Source organism: Lonchura striata, chromosome 2 (genome assembly GCF_046129695.1).
Source record: "Lonchura striata isolate bLonStr1 chromosome 2, bLonStr1.mat, whole genome shotgun sequence".
NCBI lineage: Eukaryota > Metazoa > Chordata > Aves > Passeriformes > Estrildidae > Lonchura > Lonchura striata.
The window spans coordinates 37,379,398-37,402,128 of NC_134604.1; the positions used below are offsets into that span (position 1 = coordinate 37,379,398).

The 22,731-nt window shown below is 38.8% G+C and overlaps 1 protein-coding gene across 1 annotated transcript in view; it reads left to right on the plus strand.

Annotated features, from left to right (window-relative positions):
* Positions 1-22,731, plus strand: part of TYR (tyrosinase) — a 41,952-nt gene that overhangs the window by 6,420 nt on the left and 12,801 nt on the right. Inside the window, exons 2-3 of the mRNA XM_021544959.2 lie at positions 4,030-4,246; positions 12,642-12,789. Coding sequence (XP_021400634.1) covers positions 4,030-4,246; positions 12,642-12,789 — 365 coding nt within the window. The remainder of the gene's footprint in view (positions 1-4,029; positions 4,247-12,641; positions 12,790-22,731) is intronic.

The window sequence follows — 22,731 nt, forward strand, 5'->3', positions numbered from 1 at the left end:
TCCAGACGTCATGTAGGACAAACAGGTGAGGGAGGTGTGAAGGAAGGCAGTGAAGTGTCTACATCACATCTCTGTGGCTGGCACACATCAGCAAATCAAGTGGTTGCTCTGACTGCAGTCTGAAGTAGTTCTTTTAGGCTATCTAATCTGCAACACAGCACTATGACAATGTGCTGCTGCAGCTTCTGGAAGGGAGCTCAGTGGCCTCGGAGGAGAAGTGCAAGGAATCAGCTCTAAGGGACACAGAGGTTGGATTAGCCCTATGAGTGGCTCTACTGCCCCAATGACCTTAGGAACTTCAAATCACTTTGTGAGCGAGCACCGGTTTTCATATCATAGAGAATCCTCTTTTCCCAAGTGTTTAGGTATATATTACCAGAGTTGAATGCACTTGTGAGCACAGATCTAATAAGTAAAAGTAACCCCAAGAAATATGTCCCAAAATTCCCCAAAACTTTGAATTTAAAGACAGCAGGCAAAAGACTGAACATCACTGAAATCTTCAGTAATGCAGTTCCCTTTATTTTGGCACAGGGGCTGGTCTGTGCAAGCAGCTGCAAACTAAAAGACAAAAGGCTCTCCCGTTTGCTACAGGTGTGAGACAGTAGCCTCTACACTTTGTTTTCTAAGAAGGTCTCTGCATAGCTGTGTCAAGATCTCAGCTGCAGTGCACAGAGGGATATTTTTGCTGGGTGCTACAAGGTCCAGAAGCGATGCTGCATATTCTGGACTGCCATCTACTGGTATTTGCTCTGCTCACTACTTACATAAGCTTTTCCTCAGAGTATCTTCCTAACAATTTCCCTGGAACTGGCGAATTCACACAATCAGGTGCAGCTGGGATTTGAAGATGTGTCCAGGGTGAACTGAGAAATTTGCTCAGGACTGTTCTAAAAGGGAATAAAATATCATGTTTTAAACCAACACGTTTACAGTAGAAAGTATTCCTGCTGAAGGAAAAGAAAGCAATAGTATGACCTATTTATGCAGATTACATCCAGAAAGAACCTATTGATTGATATATGTTCTATTATCGCTTACACATCCCATGACTGTTAAAACAGCAAATTATAGTTTCAGGATAGACCCATAATTAATATCACCTAAGTTAAATCTTTCTGGAAAAGCATTCTGGTTAATTTTATGACCAGGCCTTAATTTTTAGTTCACAGAAAGAAATAGCAAAAGGTTACATACAAGTGTTTTCATTCCTGGAACTTAAGTTGTGGCATTTCTTGACCATGACTTTCCAAATGCCTTGTAGCATCTGGCTTCTGTTTAGGATGAATTTGGTTAGTCAGACAGTTAATGAGGGCTACACTGAGACATAAATGGAAAAAAACATTATCACTCTAAAAATTTATAAGCCTCATGACATTAAAGAATACATTAAATCTCACTGAAATGGATAAACAGAACAAAGGGGAAAAGTTTATTTGTTTAGAGATGTTATTTTTTATATTTTCTTTGTGTAAAGAAAGTTTCTTTGTATCGAGATTTTATATTTAAGCTCATGCTTGAAGATTCCCTGCCTGAATATCTGAAAACTGGGTTTTGAACACAGTATGTGATTCCTCTTTAAGACAAAATAGGGATATAACCCTAGGGCAAAGGGAAAATGATGAAAAATAGGAGATGGCAGGATGGAGAACCCAGGAGATATGAACCTAGATAAAGCCCATAGCAGAGACATACAAATCCACACATGGGAAGTTTCTGAGCCAAGCAACAACTGAGAAACAGGTTGAGCTTCACCAGCCAAGAGACATTTGCCTTCATCACTTCTAGAGACACAGAATCAGAATGGTACCTTTTTATAAACAAAGAAATTACTAGAGCTTCTTCTGAACCATCCACCTATTTTCCTTCTGATGGAATCAACTCACTCAGTAGCACAAACTAATCATAAAACCAGCATAAACTATGGTTTATGTTTATGACTGTGGGCCTCTCCCTGTCACTACCTCTCTTTTCTTGGTGGAGATTCTTAGAAGAGACTTTTTGAGAGGCACACACCTGACCTGAGCCCCTCTTAGAGGTACAATTCTGACCCATTTGGTGAGCTTCGGGGGGAAATGTGCTCGTGCAAGTCTCTTCTGGAAAACTACCAACAGCCTCCAAGGGCTCCTCAGTAGTTTTAACAGACATGGACAGATTGCAGCTAATGGAGCAGTGTCTAAAGATAAATTGTTCTGATAAGCTTTTTTATGTACTCCCAAAAAAGATGAGAATAGTTTTTTTCATAATATTCATATTCATAGAAAATTTATCATTTAAGAACTCCAGGTTCTTAAGGACTCTGTGTTATATCACCAGCTTCATCAAACATTATCTATGAATTTGTCATCAAATCACTTACAAAAGGATTCATCTGATCTCCTTTCCACTCGTTCAAAAGTTAGTTCAGCAGCACATCAACTTGCCTTTGGCTTTGTCTTTAGTTAGTTCAGAAGCACATCTGAGCCTCCAGGGTGTGATTCATCCCACCCTAATGCAGAAATAGAGCATTAAGTTGAACACTCTTAATTTTGCTTCCCTTGCTAACTGCAGTTCAGAGACAGTTTCAGCATTGATTTTTTTACTCATTTTATTTTGTTGACTTAGTCAATGGAGAGAGTTAGGCACCCCTAGAGGTAAGTACATCTCATCTACCAGACATCTGGTTTGGGAGAGCTGTATCACACTCAGGAGGGGCCTCCCTCTCTTCTGACTGCAGAGGTCATCCTAAAGTGTTGCTTCAATCTCACAGTTTCTGTGTGGCTAGTATAGATTGAATTAATCTTCCATCCACTTCCTTCAACAGAGAATTTCATGTTCTTTCATCTATCTCATTCAAAGCAGAGATGATTGCTTTCACTCACCTTCTTGTTCATTGTTTTGGTCCATGAAATAGAAATATACCTTCAGGATAAAAGAAATTGAGGTTTTAATGTTAGGTGTTTTCTCCCCTGTGATGTTTCATTCACTAATGAGACCTATTCTTTCCCTACCCAAATTTCTCATTAACCACATTGATTACTTGCTAAGTGCAGAGTCCTGTGTCTTAAAGGGATCTCTGGTGGTTTGGAGTTTTACTTGTTTTGGTGTTTTTTTTCCAAATGAAAGCAAAACAATAGACAGTTAAGTTTGATTCAGAGCCTCAAAGTTACCTATTAATATACAAAAAACTTCTGGGAATTCTGAGATGCTGTTCTGTTTCATTCTCATAGACCCACCATTGAACTACATTGCTCTTCCAGGAGTCTCAGATTGGACTGGCAGCTTCTGCAGATCATCTGAAAAATGATGACATTTTATACCATTGTAATTGGACTTTGTCTGTGAACCCAGCCTCTGGCATCTATATAAATGATGCCAGAGGCTGGCAGTATTTTGTACATCTCTCTGTTTAAGATCCTTTCTCAATATCCATCACTATGGTATTTCAGTTGGTGATGTAAGTTCATTTCTGCAACATTTCTAGGAAGTACAGCAGCAAATTTTCCCATTTAATACATGTAGCATTATTGATACATAGAGAAAGTAAGTGTCCATTTACCCTGACAAAGTACACACAGATGTTTTCATAATATTTTTTTCATATTTCACATCAACATTTCCCACTCTTATTGTACTACGTAAAAAAATCTGTGATTGTTCAGTAGCTTGCTGAAGCCAAAAATCCCCCATTTAGCAAATTCAACAGCAGAGTTAACTCTGTGTCCTGCTGCATTGGTTAGTAATACTGAATTTAGCCTCAGTGAGTTTTCAAGAGCATGAATGATTTAATACCTTAGTCCACATGGGTAATTTCAGATATACATCAGTGTATTACTTCAAAATGTGCACTGTAGTACTGCACATATTATTTCTATGAAATAACTATCTTATATTAAAGTTGTACACATGAAACTTAAAAAAATAATATGTATTATTGAAATAAACTTATTATATTTTACATTTTCTTTGTTCTTAAAAAAAATTCATCAAAGTACCACTTTTTTACTTTTTTGTAATTGGAACTTCTCTAATAGAAAGTGTTTTACACAGGTAATTTGCACTCAGTCTGAAGAGTACAACAGCCAACAGGCTTTATGCAGTGCCACAAGCGAGGGGCCTATAAGGAGAAATCCGGGAAACAACGATAAATCAAGGACCCCAAGGCTCCCATCCTCAGCTGATGTTGAATTTTGCCTTTCACTGACTCAGTATGAATCTGGACCCATGGATAAAATGGCCAATTACAGTTTCCGAAACACTTTGGAAGGTAACGTGCCTTATTCTGTTACACCATTTCCATCTGTAAATTTATTCCTTCTGGGGTTAGGGTCTTCAAACTCTGGGTAGTTTGACTTGATTTTGTAAAGAATAACTGTAAAAAAAGGAAGAAGTTATGCTTTCACCTGGAGTAGCAGAAGATAGAAAGAACCACATTAAAGGCATTTGGTAACAAACTAGAAACTATGGACTAGATCAGACCCTAAGCCTATTAGGAGATACTTTCTCCTGCTACATTTATCACCAGGCACTGCAAAAAAAATACAGCAGAGCAGAAAAGGAGAACATCCAATAATCTGCTTGTGCACAACCATGCGTAACCTTGTAGCCATGGAGGGTGCATGATTGCCCTGGAATTCACTGTCTTCCAGGGACTAGGCTGGATAACAAGGGTGAAAGAGGATGTTGCCAGCTGGCATGTTATGTCGATATCATTCCACTGTGAACTCCACAGCAGAGTTTTTCCCAGACACTAAAGAACATGGATTAAGTTATCCCTCAAAAATTATACTTAGTATAATTTCCAACAGAATTTAGTTGTTTAGTTAACTAGCTATTTAACCTGTTTTGAGTTTTCCTAATTGGCTAGTAAGCAAACGTTCTTTACTAAGAAATTCTTAATTATCTGTCTACTAAACTCTTTTGAGTCATGTAAAATTCCAAATAAACCTGGATAACACATTTTACATTTAACAATAAATATATTTCTAAAATGTTATATATCAGCTGAATCAAATGTCATCTACTTTCGATCTCTCAGAGCTTTTGGATTTCAAGGAACTGCAATAGGGCATAACAATACAAAACAAGAGTAGGAGTGAGGATAAGAAAAGAGTCATAAAGATAAGAGGGATGAAGCATCTCTTTGATGAAGACAGGCTGAGAGAGCTGGGGTTCAGCCTGGAGAAGAGAAGGTTCCAGGGGAAAATTTCTGGGGTGTCCTAGTACATTAAGGGGACTTAAAAAAGAAGGGAGAAGAACATTTTATATGGGCAGATGGTGAGAGGACAAGGGCCAATAGTTTTAAACTGAAAGGATTAAGGTTTAGATCAGATATTAGGCAGAAATTCTTTACACATAGTATGGTGAGGCACTGGCACATGTTCCCAGAGGAGCTGTCTCATCCCTGAAAGTGCTCAAGGCCAGGTTGATTTGGGCCTTGAGCAACTTGATCTAGTGAGTGGCATCCCTCACTAGACAGCAGAGAGGTTGGAACAAGATGATCTTTATGTCCTTTCCGACCTTAACCATGGTCAGATTCTAAGACAGCAAAAGTTTTAATATGTTCAGTCTTAGTCTTAACGCATGTGGAATTCCATAAAGCTTTTTTTTTGATAAAAGTGGACCATCTTGTTTCTAAAAAATAATCAGACAATCAGAATTTGTCCCTTGCAGCCTAGAAAGAATCCAGACAATAATTATCTGCATCTCTAAATGTAACTGTGCTTTCTGTCCCTGAAAACAGAAACTACATGAAGTATTGGAAAGAAAAAAGTTGACAAAACTGAGTAGAGATTTGTCTACGTTTTACCCCACAAAGTATGTGAATAGATGCAAAACAGTAGAGAAAAAGGAACTGAAGTAAACAATTAATAAATTACTGAGGGTCTACCATCATACATTTTGCATTGTAAACAAATGCAAAATCACAGTCTGTGGGAGTTTTTTATTTCATTTTTTAATCTGAATTATTTCAGCACAACTTTACACCACATGACCACAAATATTTCTGCAACCAACTTATTTAGCTAACAAGATACTTAACTGCAATGTGAAGTCAAGAATTCATGGCTAATGTTGAAAAAGATGGGAGAATGTTTTTAAACAAATTTTGCTCAAAAAAAATCCCTTATAATTGCATTAACTCCTTTCATAAAAATGGCTAGCTTAGTTTTTAGTTGTGCAAAAATGCCAAATTTGGATTGGCGACTTGCATTTACAGTGTCTGTGCCTACTTCTTGACTGTGTTCTCACAAACCTGTTAACACTTTGTAGGTCCTAACATTTTGTTCTTTTTTGAAACAAAACTTTTTTCAAACATATTTTACTTATTTGTACAAATTTGTGTCAATACACCTAAGGTCAAATTCTAATTCCTTTTAGAACCCAAGGAAATCCAAAGTAAGTGCATTGACCTTATTGGAGTTACTCTAGGTTTATGAAAGGTGGCCAGAACTAAGCCAGTGACTGTAATTGAGCAGCTCCTGATTTACACCAATGTGGGATTTACACCTCAGTTTCAGTTCTGTAATGAAAAATACTTGTGATCACAAGAACATCCCCTTCAGGGCAAAACTTCATGCTTTTTTATTTTTCAGTGCACTGGAACAAAGGCTGAAACTTTCATCCTTCAAAGGGGCAAGTATCAGCATCATTATGAGCAGATAACAAGGCAGGCGTTTGTGTTTGACTAACATAAGGTGCTGCTGCAGACAGAAGTTATGTCACTGAAGAATTTATTTCACAATGACCATAAACAGAAAAGGTCAATATTGTTCAATAAAACACTCCCATGAGGCTGTGCCCATGAATTTCCCTCTCACTCTGTGACAGGCCAGATTCTGCTATGAATGAAAAACAACAGGTTAAGAGCAGTTTACACTTTGCCCCTGGAAGCAATTATTTTAAGTAGGATTTGCTGATTCCTGGTCCTAACTGGGGAATACTGATGATTTCATTGGAAAATTTGTGGATACAAGAGAACAGAAAATCAGCCTAGTTTAAAAGCATCCAGAAAGATCAGATATGGATTAGCTTACTGATAATTAAGTAATTTGGCTTCTTTGTTCAACTTAGTTTTGGAGTGTGACACCTTTAATGCTACATCCTAAGAATAAGAGATAACTGAAAAATTTAGACTTTCTTTTTCTTTATAAGCAGATTCCACAGTTCAGATTAGTTTATTCACAGCAACTTTAAATGAAAATCAGGGCCTTCTAAGTTTTGCACAAAGTTACAGAAGAACATTAAAAATTCTAAAACCCTGTATAGCTCATTAGTCATGAATTAACTCATGACAAATGGTATCAAGCCAAACCATGTCATAGCATTCCATTGTCTGTCACAATTATGTATTGTTACTGCTATTTTGTCATGAAATAATGGAATAAAACATCAAATATTTCAAAGTGTAATTTCATTTCAAAAGGACATTTTCTTTTTTTTTCTGAAATGAGAAATTTTCATCTGGAAAACTTTTCTCTGTATGTTCACAGCAATCCATAAAGCTGTAGAAAAAATGGTTTCTAAAAATGAAGTTAGCCAACAGAAAACTTCTAATTGAAACAGTTTCAGGCTACAGCCAACATTCCTCACCCAGCTTTACCCTCCACCCCTAGGTAAATTCATGCTGTGCACTGAAAAAATGTCAAATTGCGAAGAGCCACTGTTAGAGAACTAGAGAGATTACTCAGCACAGATCACATTGAAACTCTACAAGAAAAAATTTAAGAAAAAATAAGTAGGTGGTGACATGGTCTAAATTAGATAATCACAAACTTTGATTTACTCCAGTCACATAGGTCAAATTCTATGGACCTTGCAGCTAGCTCACTCTAGAGGGGTTACAGTAATAACACCACCTGAGAAAGTATGTAAGATTTAACCCTGAAAATTTTCCTGGATTTGCCAATGGCATAAATACTGCAGAAATATAAGCTAGAAGAACATCACTAATTTCAAAGAGCTGCAAGAATATGGCCTTAAAATTCTTATATTCCTCCTGTTTTAAAGCAGATGCATCTATCTTACCTGAACTTCTCTAAAACGTGAAAACTTTATGAAAGAAAAAAATCATACTCAGGGAGAATGGGAACAGATTCTCTACTCAGGTAGAGAACCATAGAATAATTTAGACTGGAAAGAACATTCCAGATCATTTATTCCAACCATAAATCTAACACTGTCATGTCCATCACTAAACCATAGAATCACAGAATCATTAAAATTGGAAAAGGTGTCTAAGATCTCCAAATCCAACTATAAACCTGCCATTTTCACTATTAAACCATATTTCCAGGTACCATATACAGATGTTTTGTAAACACTTCCAGTCATGGTATTTCGACCACTTATCTGGACAGCCTGGTCCAGTGCCCAGCCACCCTTTTCAAGAACAAATTTTTCCTAAAATCTCATCTAAACATCTCTTGTGGCAACTTGAGGTCACTTCTGTTGCTTGTTGCCTGTGAGAAGAGGCTGACCCTCATCTTGCTGCAGCCTCCTTTCAGGCAGCTGTAGAATTAATAGGTTCCCCCTGAGCATCCTTTTCTCCAGGCTAAACAACCCCAGCTCCCTCAGCTGCTCCTCATCAGTTTTTGTGCTCCAGACCCTTCCCCAGCTCTGTTGCCCTTCTCTGGACACACTCCAGACCCTCAATGTCTCTCCTGCAGTGAGGGGCCCAGAACTGAACACAAGATTTGAGGTGTGGCCTCACCAGTACTGAGTACAGGGGACAATCCCTGCCCTGATCCTGGTGGCCACACCATTGCTGATCCAGGCCAGGATGCCACTGGCCTTCTTGGCCACCTGGGCACACTCTGGATCATGTTCAGCTGCTGACAACCAACAGGTCTTTTTCCAATGGGTAGCTTTCCAGCCCCTCTTCCCCAAACCTGTAGCCCTCATGTTGTGAACCATCACTTCACCTGGTTGAACCTCATAGAGTTTTTCTCCACTCATCAATGCAGCCTGTCCAGATCTCTCTGCAGAGCCTTCTTCCAGTCCAGAGGAAGGCAACAGGGGTAGTGAAGGGTCTGCAGCACATGTCTTACGAGGAGCTTCTGAGGGAGATGAGGTTGTTTAGTCTGAGGAAAAGGAGGCTCATGGGGGACCTTATCACTCTCTGAAAGTAGGTTGTAGCCAGGTGGGTTTGGCCTCTTCTCCCCAGCAGCTAGCAGCAGGATGAGAGGACATAGCTGCAAGCTGTGCCAGCAGAGGTTTAGGTTGGGCATTAGGGGGAATTTCTTTACAGAAAGTGTGATTAAAAATTGTAATGGGCTGCCCAGGGAGGTGGTGGAGCTACCATCCCTGGAAGTGTTTAAGGAAAGATGGGACATGGCCCTAAGTGCCATGGTCAAGTTGACATGGGATGGCTGGTCACAGGTTAGACTGGATGATCTCAAAGGTCTTTTCCAACCTCACTGATTCTGCGATTCCTGGCCTCCAGCAGATCAACCATCCAGCTTAGTGTTTTCTGCAAATTGACTGGGGGTGCAATCAATACCCTCAACATGCAACAAACAAAGCAGAATTTGATCTTTAAAGCACCAGCTGTCCTTCCACTGGTCTAGAAAGTCACACAAAACTAAAATTTATTTTGTAAGAAATAGTGGTTTGCAGTTCAGAAAACCTTGCAAAACTGTTATGGATATCTCAATGATGCTAGGGATGCCAGAGATGCTAAGCAGTTCCCCAAGATAATTAAAGAAGATAGGATTGTTGGATTGGATCCTCCATTTGTGTAGCACTTTGCAGTGCTAATTATTTCCAAGCTCTGCATACCTGCTGCTAAGTGTAGTTACAGCACTTCAGTCAGTGGCAAATGAGCAACTGAGGAAAACACTGCCTGCTTTCAGTACACAAAGTTCTGCACTTGACTGATTGTGCCTGGACAGAATTCTATGGTCTCTGTGAGCAGAATGCATAATCCACAGTTAATATAATTAAGTACTCTATTAAAAGACATACACCTGAGCTAATTGCATGTTCAGTGAGAACAACCTATATACCATCCTAAAAACTATCAGGCAGACTTAATTTTGAGCAGCATCATTAGTTTCTATAATAATAAACATTGGTCTAAATTCCCGCCTGATTTAATTTGGCCTGCCTCAGTAAAGATACTTCAAATGCACTGAATCACTGTTGCTGATCAACAGTGTTAGGAACAGGAGCAGAACAAGGTTTATCAAGCCCTAAATCTGTGATTTTTCTCTAAGCCAAATCACTGGAGAATCTTCACATTGATGTATGTCATGATAGCTATTTCTGATGCACCATAATCAACCAAAGGTTTATAAGAACATCTCAATGTTACAGCTTTCTATACTGGCCAAGATGATTTAATAGCTCACTGCAGTTTCCTCCATCCATTTGTCAGTCACTCTCCCTCCTTTTTTGGTACCATCACTTGTCCTCAACATATCCTTATCTGAGACTCTGCATTTTAGGGGCCTGGAAAGAAAACCTGACATCCCACATTCCAGGGTAATTTACTGCCAGAATAGTCAGTGAAATCAGTTCACAAAAGGATTGACGAGATACAGTTAGTGCAGAGGAGAGGAAAGCACAGCATGGGGCAAGGCAGCTGGAAGAAGAAGAGTTCCCCTATACAGAGACGAGGAACTCTTATTTCAGCTCACTTCTTGTATCTGTAGTCTCACATCTGCTTTAGAAGTGATTTTACTGCAGCTACCTCAGCAAAGTTTCCTGTACTCTGAGAAAACGGTGAAGTTTTCACATGTTCTTTTTGGGCAACCCCACTCTAGTATGTCATCCTGCATAGCTGATTGTACTGAAGTTTTAAAAAGCCTGAATGAATAAGACCCCAGCTAATAAGATGCAGTGACATCACATCATCGCCTTATTCCTGCTAATTTACAAATTTATATGGAGTTTTCATAAGAAGAGATCAGATATTAGAACTTCTCATGTGCAGGGTTAAACATGACATCAACTTTTGACACTGGCTGGATGCACACCAATTATATGGAGCCAGAGGGTGGGGTTGCTAATGCTGTTCCAGTACAGAGATTTTGATGATTAAGATAAATTGCTTATGTGCAGATTTTCCATGAAAAGCTGTTCAGAGCCAAAATGAGTATTCTGTGTATTTTTAGGAATTATTATATCAAATGTTTGAAATGTAGAATCAAGTGTTTGAAATTAAGAAGCCTGATATCAAACATCCAGCTTATACCCAGACCCTGCAATAAGTTTTTCTTCCATTAAACATACCTAAATACTTAGTGCAGTGGAACAGAAGTAGAAGAATTGCTTCAGAATGAGACATAGATATAGGATAGGATTATAGATAGGATTATCCAGTTAATATTCACAGAAATATCCTAGTATTGCTAAATTGACTGATTCCAATAAACATGTGCTGTGTCCAGCAGCAAGAAAGCCAAAATTGTTGCCACTGCTTCCTGTGAGTTTTGGACAGACTGTCAATGTACATATATTCTTTATGATGGGAAACATAGCATTCAGCATCATGCAGATTTCTGTGGGCACAAATTTCACTTTGAGAACTTTTGTCCTTTGCTGTTTATGTCACCAAGCATATGTGATATGATATGGTATGATAACCTGCAACAATATTTGGGAAATACTGAGGATCAACACAATGATCATATTGTTCACAGCTCTTTCTATTTGATAATTGTGCAGACGTTTCAAGGTGCCTCTATCAAGCTTCCTCATCCTACAACTTAAAGAAATTGTGAGCAGAAGACATCTTCAGAAACCAAATAAAAGAGACAGATATGAGAGACTTGTGGCATTGGTTAAATATCAGAATGAGCATCAGGTTCAGAAATAGACTGGGAGGACAACATAGCTTTCTCTTCCTATTCTCTGGGAAAATCCCAGAGAAGGATAAAATGGTTGAGCTGGCTTTTACTAGGAGTCCTTGCAAGAATGTTGGAAGCATGGCTGATGGGATTATGAGTAGAACTACAACATCAGACTAAAATATAGACAGGCTACCAAGATAAAAACTAATGCACAAACTCATCTTCCAGTATTTCCTGCTTGGGAGTTGGTCTGTGTAAGTTCTTCCTAGAGCCTATATTTTAAGTGTCCTCCAAAATAACAGTGGTGCATAGACTTCCATCTTACAAAGTTGGACTGTAAAAGATTATTGATTACTCGCCAAATCCTTCTGTTGAGATTATAGATTGCATCTCCCATCAATAAAATAACATGTTCTATAGAGACAAACATTAACAAACGACTGAGTATATGATGAGAAAAAATAGCCTGTTTTATCTTAGGAGCCTATAAATATAGAGATTTAAAATGAAAATAAATTGAATAAGTTTTCCCAACATAAATAAATGTTCACACATAAATGTCTATAGGGATTATGTAGCATTTTACCAGACAGACAAAATGGACAAAGAAATTTAAAAATATAAAGCAATTAAGCAGTACATTTGCTGACATGCTGCATTAGCTACACTGCAGGGGTTTTAATTTAGCTTATTTTAATTTCATCTTTGCTATGCCTTTGAAATATATTAGCACTCCTTTACAAGTCTTCCTAAGCTCTTGTCTAAAAAACTGAATGTAAATGAAAGGAAAGTAAGTACTTTGATCTTCACTGTTACTGGAAAAAGAATTATACACATTGTCATATCAGCATGTGATTTTCTCTGCAGGCTTTGCTGATCCTCAGACTGCGATATCAAACCCAGCACAAAGCGGTTTGCATAACGCACTTCACATCTACATGAATGGCTCCATGTCCCAAGTACAAGGCTCTGCAAATGATCCTATCTTTGTGTTACACCACGCATTTGTGGACAGGTAAGTTTCATTTTCCTTAGTAAAACTAATTCATTATGGAAGGTTTTTTTTTTACAATGTGCTTTTCGCCTGCATTTCAAAGAGTGCAAACATTTTACATGTTTTTACACACACAACATTTTCAGACATGTAGAAAGGACCTGTGCTATTATTTGAAAGCACGTGTCCTTCCTAACCAGTTTGTATGTTCTCTGGATTAAATATAATTTGATGAGTTGACATATGCACTCAGCTTTTATTAAAAAGGTAAAAATAGTACTTCAATGATATCATAATGATTATTATATATGGATGTGTATGTCAGGAAGTTTGGATCAAAAGTGAGTGACTCATTTTAACACAACTATAATCATTTGGAGCAATTCCTTTACATTCTAAATGTCAGGGCTGTTTCAATTTCTATTTCATAAGGAAAATCTAAGCCTGCTATTCATAAATAAAGAAGAAAAAATTAGTATTTAAGTGAGACAAACAAAATTGTGACTGTTTCTTGATGAAAGAGAAGAGTACAGCTGTGCATAATGAAAGAAGAGCAAACAGAAGGATATCATGTTTATTAATAAGAAAGGGTAGGAGAGCACAGTTTTGCAAGAAACTGGTGAAATTGCTACATTAAGGGCAGCATTCCAAGATTCCCTTTCTGCGTCACTATAGTACATGTGAATGGCTACAAGCAATTTACTCTGGACTGTATTTACACCAAACTGTGATGACTAAAGAGCAATTAAAAAAAAAAAAAAAAAAAAAAAAAAAGCTAAGCAAAGAACTGTAAAAGCCACACAAAAACCACTTGTTCTGGAACAGTTTATATTTTCTTATCCATCTTCTCTTTTTCTCCACTGAATGTTACTTGACTACTGCATAGCTTAGGACAAAAAAAAAAATATACAAACTTCCATAAATCTGCATACTCAGAAACCTACTGTCTGATACTCTGCCTGCATGCAGCAAGGTGCCTATGGAGATGAAGACCAAAATGGTTTCTTCGTTTGGACCACTGAGGCATGCAGCATAGGAGGGATGCAGATTACAGCTTGCAAGCATCATCTTGCAGTCTCAGGGAGTTCACATCAAAACTCTTTTATAAAACTTTATCTTATTTAACCAAAAAGCTAGTAGATGTAAAAAGACAAAATTGAATTTGGGCTTTTGCTTCTCACATATATTTTAAATATAAGAGGACTGAAAAAAATAATGCCATTTATATCCAATAAAAAAATTATATTTTATATATACATATATAATAGATTAAATATTTAATGAGCTTACTGATTATATTCCTCATATTTTACCCATCCAGAAATAGAGCATCAAGTCTTAGCAAGTCACCCAGGCATCAGTGGAATGGTTCCTTCAATGGTTGACTTAAATGTCTTCTGCTCCTCATATCATAGGGTATAATTAGTCTTCTGGAAGTGTCAGTTTTGAAAATCTTTTATGGGAAAAGCTTTTCTTGAAGACATTTTAAACCTTACACAGTGTAGCTTAGCTGTGATTTAGCATATCCATGCACTGACTGCTTCACAGGATGGATGATTGAGGGTTTCAAGTGTGGTTACTAATCTCAAACTGGTGCCTGGAAATTAACTTTACAACATCTAGGCTACTAAAAAAAAATGGATCAATTGAATATTCAGAGAAAAGGAACACAGAAAAGAAAAAATATGTTGTGCCATATCAAAATAATTGTTTTCCTTTGACATTGACACTTGCAGGAAACCTGTGCACCTTTTAGCTCCTACTCATTGTAAGGCTTAAACAGCACTTTGGTCTTCATGATGACCCTTTCCACTAAGGAATTTCAGTCATAGTCATTATGAGTCCCTGGAAAAAATTTTCATAACTATAGTTGTTATCAATTTTAAAAGGCAGAATTATTTGCAAAAGATAACCTCATTAAACTGCACTAGTGTTGAAGAAAGAAACCACTGCACAGCCTCTGTGGAGGCAATAGAGATATGCATGATGCAGCCTCATCCCATCTGTAGCAGAAAGGCATCACCAGTGCTCTGCAGCTGCTGGGCCTTAGTACACACAGATGTAAAATCTGAGAATATTGCTGCCTTTTGTGTAGGTGACAGAAATGCATTAGCCTGCTTCAGGTTACTTAGCATCTCTATCTGTGACAGATTAATCATGCTTTTAGTTATAATTTATAAGTAGGTGACTGATAGGTACACACAGTGCATTTTAGAAAACCCTGCTGCTCTCCTACATAGACTTGAAGGGCTGTGAAGAAATTCTTTTCTGAGAGGCAAGCAAGAATACAAAGAATAGAGGAAGTGGGAGACAGTCTCCAGAGCAGCAGAAGCATATTTTTTGGTCCTTAACAACTTTTCTCATTTAGGCAGAATACTTTTGAGCTGACTGCTAACACTACATTGGACCAATGGGCTTTTAACTAACTTTTCAACTGTATCTTCTGATGACAACAACCACAGTTCTGCTGGGTTTCAGAGGCAGGCAGCAGCTGTGTGTCAGGAAATCAACAATGGTCCAGCACTTTGGGCATCCAAGCAGGACCTCACAGAGGAATTTCCCCACTCTATTGCAAATTCCTTGAGTGAAACCCAGCATGCAACTTACTCTCCCAAACTTTTATCCCCTGGAGATGTGTTTCCTTCCCATTGATTTCAATGAAGCTTTTGAGGAGCTGTGGATCTGAGCTTCAGCTAACCCATCTGTACAGTGGGAGATATTAGATGCCTACGCAGCAGGGATGCTGTCAGGCTAAATGTATTAATGACTGTGAAATGCTCAGTTACAACCATAATAGGAGTGATAGCAATAAGGCAATAGATCATTGGAACTGATTTTGCATGGAAACATATGGTACAGAGGAGGATAAACAAGTGTATACGGAGTCTGCTGACAGGTGTGAGCCAAATGTTAGGAGTTGCTTTCTAAACTGAGCAACAGCCAGCCTACCATCTGCTGTCCCTCACCTTCCCTGCCCAGGCCTGATTGCACAAAAGGAGGGAAGGAGAGATGAAGCAGAGGTGCAGTTGAGATCACTCAGGTGAAAGAAAAAAGCACTGGCTTATAAACATTTCCATTTTTTTAAGGTCATTCCCTCTCAGTAGTGCAGATGTATGAAGGAACCGAGGCAACAGCTTTCTTAGCAATGATTAATCAAGTTCCTTCCCTTCTTATTTGCTAGAAGATGCAGGGATCAAATCTCAGTGCTTGGTAAAAGCAGGTGACCACCCTGAAAATTATTAATTGTTAATTTAATGGCTTAAAAAATAAAAATAAAAAAATATGCAAAAAAAAATACATTCAGCAAAAACAAGAGCTTTTTTAGCTCTCTGAAGCATTTATCTTAATTGCAAATCTCTTTACTATTCAGATATGCTCTACAGTCAGCACAAGGGAATAACAAGGGAGGAGTCAACCCACTCAAGCTGTAAGGAGCAGCTGCACAGGCCATGAAAGCACGAGCCCACAGTCACACTTGAGATCACTGGGGTGTTTTCTGTGCTCAGAGAAGGAACTCCTTCCTCTCTGCTGGATCTTTTAGACATTTCAACTGTAAACGCATGTAGTATCTCCATCTGTTCGCCCTGCACTTCTATCCTTTGAATATTTCAGCTCTCTTCTCATTTATTTCATACCTCTATAACTCTGGATTTCCACACCACAACCCAACAATTTCACTAAGAAAAGCTAAACAGCAACAGGGAATAGAAGTTGTCATTAAAGATCTCCTTACATCTTTATGCCCAAGCAGCAGCTAATGCAATACGGCCTCAGTCCTCATCTTGTTCCTAAGTTCTGCAGCAAAGGACAGGGCTCATTACAATAAAGTGGATGACTTCCAAAGAACAAGCAATTTAGAAATAATTTTCTGAAGACACACAACAGATGTGTAAGATATCAATCTCTCACCTCTCTAAAGCCTTTGTTAGACTATTTGCATGTTAGCCTAGAACTAGATCCAGATTGCCAGTTCTAGTGGTGCCGTCATTAAAACACTTGTTTTCTCTAGCTATCATAAATAACTGCACAGCTCAGAATGCTGCTGCAGCCACCATCACATTAACCCAATGCCTTCCAAGTGTTCTTCTCTGTTCATACCCTTCTGCTGCTTCTTTGTTCTCTTCACATCAGATCTACTGGCTTCTATCATGAAGGCCATTCACTGCTCCATCCTAAATCATTGTTAAGGAGCTCATGTACCACTCCAAAATGTTCTTTATACCATTCTCTACTGTATACCTTTTTGTCATTCAGACAAGTCGACAAGTCCCTCCATACTCCTCCTTAGTGAGTGGATTATTGCAGTCCCAGTGCATGAATGCCTGATCCTTCTTTCAGTGTCTCTCTGCTGTGCCCTGTCCTGTGTGCCTGTTGTAAGTTCTGTCATTAAGGGACTACCTCATTCCCCTGGTCTGTTCAGAACCTGGCATATCCTTAGCCTCAACCTGTGGCTCTCAAATGTCAAAGAAACAGGAGGTAACAATTGCTTCATTTTCTGTCACATGAATTAGCAAAAACAAGACACAGCTGGACATCCCTGTTCTGATCAGCAGCACCCCAATCCCTCAGCCAACCTTACGGACACTTTCAGTCCCTGTGGATTCAATATATTCACCATGTGTCAGCCTGTCAGCCCCTTCTTCCACTTAAAAAAAAAAAAAAAAGCTACACTATGGCAAAAGAGGAAAAAGTGATTTTGATGTTAAAAATGCTTTAACTTGAGAAAATTTGATTTTCATTCCCAGGAGATGTCAAAATAAAAGTTACTTATTTTTACTCTGTTTTTGAAACAGATAATTTTAGTTTTCTCTTGAATGTCATCTCAGGGTTTTTAAACCAAAAAATGGCACAATAAAAAACCAAGTTGTTCTCTTGTTTTGAAGTGTTGACAGGAAACAAGAACTTATTTTAGAAGTTAAAAACTATTTGGTTCAAGAATTTGGAACATTTGGAGAAAAGACATTTAAAAAGAATCATCAGAAATTCTTGTAAGACAACGCTATGTTTCCAGACTTGTTTAATACATGAAATAAGAATGATTCTTTATCCTGAAATGTCTCCAGTGGGAGACAATACAGATAAAGCATGAGGCTGAGGAATTATTTTCTCCCCTTAGTATACAAAACTTTAGAGGCACCATATACAAAAAACTTTTGTTTGAGGTGCAGCTGATATGGAAATGGTAGAAAAATAGTATATCAGCTAATAATAAAACAATCTAAAAATTGAAAAATCACATTATAAACACAAATTAGATAATTAAGTTTATTCCTTGGTATAGACACAGCAAGGCTGTTACTGCTTTTTGAGATTACATTTGCAAATGACACAGCCTAGAAGTCATATTTTTCTGGAGCTGAATGACTTATGGCTTGGAGCCACTTGAAATCTATTAGACAAAGGCAGGTCAAGAGGTTGCCATTAGCAATATCCTGGGAAGAGAGCTCTGATCAGCATGCACATCTACATCCCACCAGCAGTTCTGTGGCACAGCAGCAAGGTAGCCCAGCTCTCACCCTTCCCTGACATTTAAAAAATTCACCTTGTCACAGCAGCTCCTGCACACAGAAAGCAACTCTGTTCTATCACAAGGGACTTACAGGAAGCAAGCTGCTCTCCAGCAGAATATTTGAGGGTGGGCCAGGAATGACTTTGGGTCACAAGCTTTATTGGCACACATACTCCTACAACAAGTGTGAGATACAGAGCTGATAAGTACAGAAGGCAGGGGTAAACTCAAGCATGGAAGTTTTTAGAAAGGAAGTTTCTAAATTTTTACTTTTGTTTCCCCTTGGGGATGTCTACAAATGTGCAGGAGGACACATGCTCCCTCTGTTACCACAAGCCCTCTTTTGGCACCAAACAGAGCTGCTAACCTCTCCCTCCTAACCTCTCAGGCTTTGTAGCATGTTAACCAGAGCTACTCAGCTTGTTTGATGGAGCTGACTCACTCAAAGTGGGCTCAGTATGTGGGCAGAGTGAATTCACATCTCCTGTGAAATATCACGTAAATATATCCATGGAAAGCAGAGTGTAAGTGGGAAGGATGGGGTGTTGCTGAGAAACAGCTCCCCACTATCTCTGCTTTGATATCACTGTGTCTGGGGCTAAAGACAAATCATACACAAAGATACTAACCTGGACTCTAACATCTACTTCAGTGAGCCTGAGCAGTTTCAATTGCAAAGCACCCAAAGGGATGCAGGAGCAGCCCTGAAGGGTCACATCACCTGTCATCTAAGATGTACCATAGCGAGAGGCAAAAGTGAAGGAGTACAGGTTTAGAGCATCCTTCCTCCAGTGGACAGAGGGAGACTGAATATATATAGTACATTTGAGGGTGCACCTGCATTTAAAGTATCATTAAATAAGTCCTCTGGATATCCACAGATACACCATACAGAGGCAGACACAGAGAGAAATAATGACAAGGATCAGGCTCTGGAGATAAATATTCTTTTTATTGATTAAGCATACATATAACCTATAGTGCTGCTGCTTCACCTTGCTTTAGGGGAATGACCAGAGAAAGGTTAAAGAGACATCTTCTGCATTATATGTGAAATACAGCAGTTGGCAATCTCACCTGCCATGTCATTATTCAGGCTAGATGTTTGTAATGATCCATTCTGTTCATAAAAATCTATTATATAGCAGGTTCAGTTCAAAGAGTCCCATTTAAAGTGCAGGTTTCATATCAATCTTACTGCAAGATTTTAGTTCAACCAACACAATTACTGAATGGATCACCTCATACACCACATATTTTTCAAACAATTACGGGTTTTTAAAAGGAAAAGGTCACACTGCCCTAAAACTTCACAAGAGCTGCATGGTTAGTCTTCACCTATTCTCTTAAAGCTGGAGGAGGAGGAAGCTCCCTGTGGCACAGCAATCAAAATGAGCTCTGATGCAGACAGCTAGCATTTCCTTCCTGCAGCACTTCTGCAATAACAGCTGATGTAATTGTTCAAAATGTAAAAAATCACAAGAAAACATGGTACTTTTCTCACCCACATGTAACTACCTCCTATTCATCAAAAGAAATTATCACTTCACTTCCATAGATGTGATTTATGCATTATATGCCCTTGTGAACCTCAATAATGACAATATTTAAGTCTCAAAAGAACTAAATTACAAGTACAAAAGCAGGTTCTATAGTGTCAGTCCAACTACCTCCACAGCCAACCATTTTAATCTGCTTGTTATCTTTGTCTTCAGGGAAAAGTAGTTATTAAATTTTGGAGTAGCTGCATTTTTACTATCTCCGACTTCAAGTGATATTTTTGTGTTAGCAACAAACCATGGCAAAAATGAATCTGAGAAATTTAGCACAGGATATACATTCCATCAAATGGCAACTTCTGTTTTCAGTGCAGCACATGGTTGGTTGCATTTCTAGTTCCTTATTTACAAAGCACACAGGACACTCCATTATGTCTCATCTCTAACCTGGGGTTTGCAGTGCTTGTTGGACAGGACTGGAGACCTAAATCTGAATGGAAAACAAATATCTAGCCAAACATTGCTCTGGTTTGTCAGCAAGGGGTGAAACAACACACATGAAGACAGCTATTTATGGAACAAGAATTTCTCTCTTGTACCTCAAAAGTCATTTACAACATTGGTGTTAAATAAAGGCTGACTTGCCGAAGAAAAGCAACAGAGTTTAGATCAGGTATCTGACGGAATCTCAATGCAGCTAATCCTCATTTAAACTCATTTCTTTCCAGTAGAGGTACAGAACAAGCTCCCACAAGAATTAGATTATTTTGCCAATAACCAGGTTAGCCTAAGTCACTACCTAGTCCTACGCTAGAGAATATGGACATTCCTCTGCACAGATTCCTACATATTTTTTCCAACACTCAGCTTTTGTCTTTAATGTAAAGCTTGGCTTATCCATTTTCTTCCTCTTTAGTAGAAATAAAGGTCTTTACATGGTAATACAACAGCAACTGATCAAAGGTGGGCTTATCACTTGTTTCATCCTACCCAGTTTTCTGAGAAGACAAAAACTAGTAATATTTCAGCAAGGTTTCTTTACTGGGAAAGTAGGTTACAGGACTGCTCAGCTTGTTAAGCTTTGTGTCAGGGCACCCCAGACTTATATGCAGTGGAATTGAAGCCTCAGATGCCTTCATGACTTTCTTGGGAAGGGTTAAGCAGTTTGCAATGTAATCAAATGGCAGCAAATGGGGAATAGAAGTGCAGGCCTTCAGCATCCCTCTCTGAAAGAGGAACAGATAGCAGTCATCTCAAGATCATTCTATCTGAATGCTCTGCAGGAGTCTGGTGCTTGAGTAACTTCTTTTCATGAGAGAGGCTTGAGGAGTTGGTGACACTTTTTATTCTAGGAGAGAAACACTTGGAGGACCATATGATGATTGGAGCAATGAGGGGAAGCTATATTGCCCTCTGCAGCAAAGGGCATGCAGAGGGCAATTTGCATACAAATAAGCAAGCAAAGCAGCAATGAGAAATCTAATTGCATCTTCAAATAGCTGTGGAAGCTCAAGTTGTTTGACATAAAGAGGAAAAGTTTCAGATGGAAAGTATGAAGACCCTTCTCTTCATTTAGTCCTACAGATATGTTGAGGTTGTTTGATAGATTAGCAGAAAAAGTTCTAAACCACATTGGTAGGGAAAATATTAAAAAATATCTCATAAAGGACATGGAACTGTGTCAGGCAAGATTTAGGTTCAAAAAGGAGAAGCTCAGGAAACAGTTCCCTAGTTTAGGGAAAGATTCTTCACCCAGAGGGTGGCTGGGCACTGAACAGACTCCCCAGGGCAATGGTCACAACACCAGCCTGACAGAGTTCAAGAAGCATTTGGGCAGCACTCTCAGGCACATGGTTTGACTCTTTGGGATGTCCTGTGCAGGGCCATGACTTGGATTCAGTGATCCTTGTGGGTCCCTTCCAACTCAGGATATATGATTCCATGAATGCAGCAACTGCAGTAACCTTGAGGTTTTTAAGAAAGAGGGACATAGGCAAAGTGGCATTGGTTTTCTCTTAGGTGGAATTGGTTGCATGGGACTACACCCATTCCCAATTCCCTCCCTCTTGCTTCCTTTATCTGACACTTCCCAAACATCCAGTTTGTGCCGTGAGAGCAAAGGAGATGAAATGCTTGTAGTGAGATCCATGAAGCAGAGCTGCGCCAAGTCCTCAGGTGTCACATGGCTGCCCAGCTCTGGTGGTACTTTGTAGTGGGTGGGAAGGTGTCAGCATGTTAGAATGGTACTTTAGGAGACAGCCTGCAAACAATATCAATCTTGCTGAATAAGGAAGGGGCTTTGTTATCTGCATGTTGTGCCTCATGTTTCAGGTGGTCTATTCCACTCAAGTCCACAAAAAAATCCCCACTTTTGGTTCAGAAGATGAGAAAAAGTGAAAAAATTAAGGCCAGACCTTTCCTGAAAATGAATATCCATATTTCAGATGCATATAATTGATCTACATTGAGAATACATATCCTGAGAAAAAAAAAATCAGAAACACAGCATTATGTGGGAAGACAGCTCTGCCAGGATAAAAACATCCTTTTTTTCTGTTTTGTGCAAGTCTATCTTTTAAGTGTTAACAAATCTAAAACCCCAAGCTCGTATGGCTACCACAGGTTCATGTTCTTGGGTGCAGCCAGTACTGAGGTTGAGCATGTATTCCCAACCTCACACACACACACACACACACACACACACACACACACTAGGTGAAATATATGTGCATGCATATATGCAAACATGCTTGACCAGATATGCAGAGCAATGCCAAAAATGCAGCACTCACACAAAATTCCAATGGCACCAACAGCTTCATCCTCTTTACCTGTTTGGCTGACCATAATAAAAGCCTGTTATGGGAAAATATACATACATATAAAGATATATACATGAACAGCCTACGTTCCCCAGTAACTAGCCTCAGGCACCCAGTGTAGTCACCAACCCAA